General features: G+C 44.8%; 1 protein-coding gene across 2 annotated transcripts in view; it reads right to left on the bottom strand.

Annotated features, from left to right (window-relative positions):
• Positions 1 to 7,612: 7,612 nt before the first annotated feature.
• eogt (EGF domain-specific O-linked N-acetylglucosamine (GlcNAc) transferase) overlaps positions 7,613 to 8,979 on the bottom strand; it is a 116,992-nt gene continuing 115,625 nt past the window's right edge. For both annotated transcript variants that reach the window (XM_079747252.1, XM_079747251.1), the window contains exons 14-16: positions 8,665 to 8,784; positions 8,078 to 8,180; positions 7,613 to 7,900 (exon numbers count right to left, since the gene is read on the bottom strand). In XM_079747252.1, the coding sequence (XP_079603378.1) occupies positions 7,754 to 7,900; positions 8,078 to 8,180; positions 8,665 to 8,784 (370 nt within the window). In that variant the 3' untranslated portion in view covers positions 7,613 to 7,753. The remainder of the gene's footprint in view (positions 7,901 to 8,077; positions 8,181 to 8,664; positions 8,785 to 8,979) is intronic.

Raw genomic sequence — 8,979 nt, 5'->3', positions numbered from 1 at the left:
CCTCCACACTTGAACAGGGTATATTTGATATTTTACGCACGGAAAACAGCACAATTTGGAGACAGTAACACGTCGATTCATGGAGAATCCGCTTGTTTATAAAAACACAGCTATTGAACAAAACATTGAAGTACTTTTAAGCACGCAGGTACATTCTTAAGTTATGAGCCAGAGTCAGCCGTATGTCCGTGATGTCCAGGGAACACGTTTGTACCCCAAGTCTGACCCTGTCTCCGCTGCACGTTGACCGTGCAGCAGCACCGTCAACAGACAACGACGAATGCGGAGATTAAAATGAAAAGCAGTGGCTTACCGAAGTCTCTCAACTTGAGGGCATAACCAAACGCAGATTGTAAGGATCCAGGGGAGAAGGTGAAGGCTGCTGCGGCTGCCTACTTTCTGCTCCTCCGCGCCACTTGCCAACCCGTCTCCAACTGTCCCTCCAAGCCCCCGGTGCAGCTGATGGATCCCAGGCATAGACGATAGAGAGAAGGTGTCGGGGGGTGGGGGTGGGGGTGGGGGTGGGGGGGAGTCGAGGCGAGCCGGGGGGCGCCGCCGCTCCGTAGCGAGGCTACAACTCTGGTTCTTATAGCGCAAAGAAGGGGGTCGTGTCTCCCCCTCGTGCCAGCGCACGACCCAAGGGTAGGTATTTCAACGAGGCACCCCAAAAATATCGTTCCTCACAAAATGTAAAGTTAGATTCGGGGGGAAAAAAGTGTATAAATCCCCCCAGGAGCTTAATATTAGCAATGTTCAGGCGAATGTTCCACGCAAGTTGGTCCGGTCCCCCTCGGTGTGTTGGGGGGGCCAGGGAGCCGACGAGCAGGTCGCGGGAGGGATGCGAAAGTGACGCTGGTGGTGTGGTGCTGGTGATAGTGGCGCTCCTCCCGCTCCGCCCGAGCACGGATCGATTTGACAGCAGAATGCAACGCGATCTGTCTTCCCCATCCCAACACGTGCTCAGCACCGCCCCGTTTGCAATCTCTCAGACGAACGGACGCACGGCACGGTGATGTCATAGTTTACAAGTTGTATGGGTGGGTGGGTGGGGGGGGGGGGGGGGGGGGGTGCGGGGCAGAGGGGCTCTGCTATAATGAAGCCAACTATCATGTAGGTGCTTTAAAGAGACGGGGGCGAATCGGGGAGAGATACACAAATAACAACAAAGACGTGTTGAACCGAGTGCCGGTTCTACAGCGTCCCGGGGCGTGCCCGGGGAAAGGCCCTCCATACGGGGAGCGACCCACCACGGTTGGAGCTGGGGGCTGATTGAAAGACCAGATGCTGAACTCGACTGGGGTGTGTGATCAAATCGACCGCACTCCAAATCGCACGGCAACTAGTCCATCTCGCTTCCACTTTTCGATCGTATTCCGAATTTCAACACCCTATTCTGCCCCAGCTGTTAACGCAGAGGTCTGAACCCACCCCCCGCCCCATCCCAACTGAGATGTCAACAGAATGTAATCAACATCGCCTCATAGCCGTTACAGCTTTTCAATTATTCCGATCAGAGGACATTCTGTGAGGTGAGTGGATGGCCGTTGACTGCTGGTGCTTCTACTAAAGTCATTAAGACGTGTGTAGGGTCGATGGCAACCAACGACACCGGGAGAGACGGACCATATAGCCAACTACAGAGGGGATTGTAAAGCAGAGTCCAGGCCAATGTATCGTAACATCTTATATACTAAGAGGAATATGGCAAGTTCACTGACGCTCACTGGTAATAATAGTGAAATGTTAATAAGAATACTATGTGTTCATCTACTTGGGCGATCTAATTGAAACCAAATATGAACATTTGAGGTCTTCTAAAAATAAGAGGAATTAATTCAAGGAAGGCCAGTATATTTAACCATGAGTAGGCCTCACACCATATCAACTGAGCTGAATGTGTTTACAATCCATCCACATCTAAACAAGTCGCTGGTGAACAGTAAAGGCACTGACAGGACATGTGTGTATCAGCATGGATGTGTCGGTATGGCTGGCTACTGCATGCGGATGGAAGATACATTCCATGTCTGCTTGTCCAAAGGCTAGGCTTTGACTTTCTCTATTTGCACAATTTTCAGCAACAGAACGTTTAGAAGAAAACCAACAGTAAACCAACTAGCCTACAGGGAGTGCAACGCTGCGCGGTGTGGGTCTAAATCACTAAAGTAAACAGCCAACATATTAATATTAACGCTGTTTTGGGCTAGAGCTAAAGATACATAAAGGCAGTCATGTATGTATGCCAAGAGAATTGCAGCTTAATGCTGAACGTGTAAAAAGGACTTCTTGACGTATTGTGTATCAGAGAACCGGGTAATAGGATACACCCCCCCACATCCTCAACCCAGTACCCCTTCGAAGAAAACATAAGGAGAAATCTGGTCATAACTTGAGGAATACATCTTCCCACTGAATCAATACTCCTGCAATATTCTTCCTGAGTAGAGGGTTTTTTTCTTGACGGCGCTTCGAAAAGTGGTGAAGATCAGAGCACTATCATTGATTAGCCTTTTTCTTGGTGAGAAACATTTGGTTTGTTTTTTAAATGAATGACGATGAATGAATGAACTAGGGTTCTGGAACAATAATATTTACTGCTGGAATAATGTAAGTATTGGAATGATAGACATGGTGGTCAATCAATGGTAAACTAGATTGGTTGATATGCAAAACTGATCAGTAAAACACAAGCATCATTCACTGAGTAGTCTGATTAGAAAGGAAATTGCAAAATGGCAGCCACCAATCAAAGCTTTATGCATCTCAGAAACAGTCATGGAAAGCAAAGCTCCAATTTAGTGACCTTGTCTTGTCAACCTACATAGGCCTACCGAATTCTTAACTGAACAACAGCATTCCCTGCAGAGCTAAATGTGCAATGTTGTAGCCTAGACCTAGTCAATTGCTTCAAATAATGCATCCCCAGGGACAAAGATTTAACCTATAAAACTAGCTAGTGCTTTGCTTTAGTGTCAAAGGTTCAAGGACAATCGATGATGATGAGCCATTCTGACATAAGAAAACCAAACAATAACAACTCCAGTCCAGGTGCTACACCTCACCACACCTCACAACCTCAAATAACGGCTGAGAACGAAGTGGGTTTGCGAGTGAGCTGTGATTAACGTGCCAATCACACACGCCAATTAAGCCTGTGTGCCAAACGCACGCGCAGGGTGTTGGGACACTTGAATCACAGGCGATGACCCCTTTTTACAGAGACATCATCGTAGGACAAACACGGTTTGTACACAGCTCATAATGCTAATTATGAGTCTGCTGCTCTTATGTACCAAGACACATGGTCCAAGGTCAATGTGTTGTTACCTTCATCCGTTCAGTCCACTACCTGTGCACTGGTAGGCCTACATAAAAGTAGCAGACACATAAATAGTTCTACGTTAGGCCTATGTGAAAAGGTTCATTAAGCTGTGAGCTTGACTGCATAGTAAACAGAGCGGCTACATACTGATGCCTTATGCTTGCCTTGGCTGTCCATTTGGATTTCAAATGTTTCTATGTAGAGAAGTACGCATAGAAAACCGGTTCTGGCATCGATCTCAAGCTGCCACGAAGGTTAATGAGAGCAGACATCTTGGTTTCTCTGTTTTTGATCCCTTGCAAAGAGATTCTTCAATTCCTTACGAGGTCACCGGCAGTAACCCAAGGAGGATGCCCATAAATAGTGTCCATGCTAGACAGGCCTAATGTCTGTCAATACTCAAAAAGTTCAACCCCAACATCCGCAAAGAGCAAGTACATGCCGAATAGAGATTGCTTTTTTTTCCCTGAAACCAAAGAAATAGTGTGGTTTATGTATAATGTTTCATCGTGAATGTGTATGTGACTATAAATGGCCATGAGCTGCGGAACAACGTTGGAGCCTTTAAGAGGCACACACGCTCGGTTTCAGGGAAAACGTCTTTCATATGTGGTACTGCACTGCCACCCAGTGGTAAAGGTGAGTTATTGTTTTCAAGAAAGAGTCTTTTTGAGGTCGTTGTTATGTATCGCTACAACAGTAACAACTCAACAAACCCTCTAGCGCATTGCCCTAGCCCTTTACTCAAACTTTAACCCACTAAAATAATGTAACTCCCCCACAATCAAGTCAAGAAGTATCAGCAATAATTATCCAGACAGAAGGTCTACTTTCCCCCTGCCAAGGTCAAAGAATGATTGATTAAATGTAAGTTAAATCAAATCCCTCACGCCTAATGTGGAGAAAAGAGACATGAATACTTGCTTCAGCACTTTTACAATATTTTATTCAAAATAGTCCACGGCTGGTGAATATAAATTAGAAAGACTGTGTCAGACCCAAAGAACAAAAAAGGTATGACTCAACAGGGCTTCATTGATAAATATAAGATCAAGTAAAGGCAGGAAACAGAAGGAACGGCCCTCTTATCTCTCACTACAGCATATGAACGTTGCATCACACTGTTTACAATTTTAATTAGTTCCCTTTTGGACAAACATGCTCTTAAACAAACACATAGTCAATTGCAAACACCATTGAAACTCATTACTTTCTGACATAAACTGACATGGTTGTTTTCTTATACATACACGTATTTCCTACATACACGTAGCAAAAACAAAGCTGAAGCTACATTTCAAGAGGTCAGAGACAGGAATTAACATGGTAGCACTCTGTAAGTCACTGCAAATGATTAAGAGTGTCAAATACTGTACATTATCCAAAGACACATAGCTAATCTTGTCAACAGGTTAGGCTAGTCAAATAGGATTTTTTATTAAATCAAACTTAAAGCAGAGTGACACTCTTTCTCAAGCTACCGTTTTCTACATTACACATATGTCATTGCGCAGCTAGCTGCTAGTGGTACCAAGGATTGGCAATATCTATTTGGTTTCTGATTCTGGTCATTTCTGGTTAGAAATATGAAAGCAGCTGGTGCATGTAATATATCATGTTATCAGTTTTGAACCGGTTTATACAGCCAAATAGCTATTACATAGGAAGGAGTTCAATAGAAAAGACAGCTGCATCCATGCATGATTGGGGAGCGTATCTATGTTCCCCGGGTCCTATGTTTCCCGGGTCCTATGTTCCCCGCTTTGTATGTGACCGGGGAACATAGGACCCTGTGAGCAAATCTTTTTTTCGTAGGATGGCAGGGGCAAGTACCGCCTTTTTCGCCTCTGATTTGCCTGTGATTGGTTAGAATGTCTCTCCTCCGATTGGTTATGGTTAGGGTTAGGTTTAGGGTTAACCCTCACCCTCACCCTAACCCTAACCCTGACCCTAACCCTTTGCACCCGGGGAACATAGGACCTGGGGAACATAGGGATGACCCCCATGATTGCTAATGGTATAATAATAATTTTAAGTAAGTGCAACAAAATAATATAATATCGTGAGGGTGAATCATTCCTGCAAAGACAACATTAAATAACATTTACAGTGACTATAACTTTCAAAGTATGATGCGTTGCCGAGCACAGAAGGATGTTAGCGCAGCAAAAAACAAATGAGTGCTAAGGTGCTAAAACATGTGCTGGTGTTAGTCAGCTGTGTGTGTTTTGGTGGAGGATTGGGGCAGACATTATCATACTCATAATTTAAATGTTAAATCTGCCAGTGTTGACATGGTTACATTATAGATAGGGGAATATTATGCACAAATGAGCGAACGGAAAATCAAGTATTTCAGGTTGTCTGTAGAGTTCATCAACGGGTGTTAACTTCCCACTCACGAATATCGACGATCACACACTGAACAGTGTTTCCCTTTGCCTGCCAGTGTTGGGAATGTTACTTTAAAATTAATTTGTTATAGTTACTCACTACTTGTTCCAAAAAGTAACTGAGTTAGCAGCTGAATTACTCTAATAAAAGTAACTAGGTACCAGGGAAAGTAACTATTTGCGTTACTGTAAAAACAAAAAAAAAAAAGAAAGTTGCTATATGTCAAAGAATTTGGATTTTTCTGAGCAGTTTTCACTTGGCCTTAATGTGTTAAATGGTTGAACTGCCCATTCAAGGCCCTAATATGCTTCCAACTGAGGCCCGGCCCACACTAACCCGGGTAAATCTACAAACGCATAAATATAAATGTGAAAACGCTGGGTTCGCGTTGTAGTATGGACAGGGTAGACGGAGGCTTTCAGAAACGATGACGTTCGGTTGCCATGACACTGCCACAAGCTTGCGCTCGAGACCAAGACGCTCATCAAAAAACTAGCAGGTGAAACGCAAATGATGATCTCTCTGTACAATGTACTAATTTATCTCCCGAAACAACTCGACATATTGGCTCAAACATATTCGTTGCTTCAACGCCGGAGGCGAGCGCTGTACTTGATGTTCTTCAGTGATGGTAAAAAGCCCGAAAGACGGACAAGACCGGGCAGAAAATGATTAACCAGCTGATCAACTGTAAATATCATCTGATCGCGCGCGTAATCTAAACAGAGGCGTGGCGGAGTTACGTAACCATGACAACAACTGTTTATCAAAATAATTTCAGTGTGGCACGTGGATGCAAAACATTCCGAAAACGATATGAAAACGATAGTGTGGACGGAGATCATTTTCATTGCGGATGTGCGTTTTTACATTTACCTGGATTAGTGTGGATGGGGCCTGAATTTCATTTGCTTGGTTGCAAAGTCTGTGGAACATCTGCAGAATACTACAGAAAATGCCAGCTTTTCATCGGATTGCTCCGGACTCAACATTTCTGCTGCTTCATCGAATCTGTTTGGTGTGTGCGTTTGCGTGTGTGGCGCGCGTGTCCTGGCTTGTGTGTAAAAACACTGGCACCGATTGGCTACCATGAGACATGACTCTGCCTTAGCCAATCACAATCGCTTATCTCGTTGTTAACCCACCCGGTCTCCTCACTAGCAGTTTGTGATTGGAGCCAGGGGTGCGTTCGGATTACTCAGTTTATTCAATCAATTCATAGTAACGCACTCCATTTTTCGTATAGTAACGGTAACGGCGTTGTAACAACGGAAATAGTAATTAGTTAGATTACCCCGTTACTGAAAAAATAACGGCGTTACCTAACGCCGTTATTTTAAACGGCGTTATTACCAACACTGCTGAGGAGCCACTGTATAGCCACCGTGAAGGATCAGCTGTGAGATGAGACGTGTGTGTGTGAGTGTGTGTGTGAGTGTGTGTGTATGCAAACAGCTGCTCATTAGCTCACTTTTTTAGTGGCTGTGCAAAATAAGGAGGACGAGAGCTAATGACGAAACATCTTACAGCGTCCAAATGCTTTCTCTTTCAGAGTTGAATGTCAGTTAAAATCCGTTCCCGCATCCATCAAAACCCCGCCATCCTTCGACACATCCCCCCATCCTCCCTCCCAGACTCCATCCTTCCACTCCTTCATCCTCCCTCTCCATCCTCCTCCCCAATTTGATAATCGCTTAAGTTAATTATCAAAGATTAATAACTTTATCGATTTTCTGTCTATCTACTATTTTCTGCCTAATACTTCAACAACTGTGACACTAGGATCATTTGTTCATGGGTCATTATTAATTAAATATGTTTTTCTTGGCTGCTTGTCTCGAGAGAGCAAGCCCATGTAAGACTTCAGTTCAGACTCTGGTAACTTGTGATGTGCCATTGCTATAATTAATGTTAACGACTTAATTCTAAATTGGTTAACCTCATCCAAAACACACAGTGAGGTGCAGCCCTACTCAGGACGCTGCATCAGTAAGAACGATTATTGTGAATGCTGTCCCAGTCCAATGTGTACTGAGTCTACAGTTCATCGCGCTGGGGTTGGGGCCGCCACTTGGGATGGTGCATTACGTAGGACGTGGCCTCCAGCACCAGCCGCATGAACTCCTCCACCTGGAAGGAGTAGTTGGTGAACTTGGGGTGGGCTCCCAGGGTGGGGTGGTGACCCTGTGGAGGAACACACAGACAGCGCCCAAGCCAGCCAGGATTAGTGTGCCGTTGTGAATCCTAACACACAAGTCTATCCGTCTGTGCATGAGGGGCTGTGTGTGCATGTATGTTTAGGGGTATGGGTAGTGAGAGGTGTTCGGAGGAATTGACGGGCGATAAGAGAGGTCCCCTTACCTTGTCCTGTGGGACCACTTTGCTCCTTTTCTGCCAAGTTACGTATCTGATGCCCCGCAGTCGAGCCAAATCTCTGTAGCAGCTCTCATCCTGACAATTATACCTGGAAGGGAAAGACGCAGCCATGTTATCTCTCTCTATCTCTTAAACTACCTTTCTCTCCTTGCTTCAACTTTGTCTTTATCTCAGTGGTACAAAGACACGCACGGACACAACAGCTGCTTCACACCTACACACACGCACACGCACACACACACACACAATTCTTGTACATAGGCCGAAACAGATGTGAGAAGCTCTGGGTTAATTAGCAGATATTTCACAGGTGTAGACTGAGTGGTAGAGAGGCACTAGAGCTTAGTACCCCTCGTTCACACACACACACACACACACACACACACACACACACACACACACACACATTCAGAAAGTATTCAGACACACACAAACAGACACATTCTGAAAAACACAGATTCAGAAACACACACACACACACACACACACACACACACACACACACACACACACACACAATCAGATTCATTCCGCATACAGACAGACAAACAGATGGATGTGACAGGGCTCACAGCTCAAACACGACAGCCCAATCAGGCAGGAAGAGGAGGTGTGTGAGGCCTGCTCCATGCATCCCTATGAAGATGTCAGAGTTGTGGGTGATCTTCAGCTGCTCCAGGAACAGAACGTCCCTAAACAGAGAGAAGTGGACAGAATCCTAAAGCCATCACACCATGATTAGCCTATTCTATGCCATGAAAACCCATACAATACAACATTGTATTCCGAACCTCTAAGATCCATTCAGCTTTCGTTGACCAAAAATAGTTAATTGTTTTATCTGAATATGTATTCAATAAATAAATAGGACATGTAGAGACAGGAGG

This window comes from Pollachius pollachius, assembly GCF_949987615.1.
Source record: "Pollachius pollachius genome assembly, chromosome: 12".
Lineage (NCBI taxonomy): Eukaryota > Metazoa > Chordata > Actinopteri > Gadiformes > Gadidae > Pollachius > Pollachius pollachius.
Note: the sequence above shows the minus strand (reverse complement) of the source record. Positions and strands in the feature narration are given on the sequence as shown.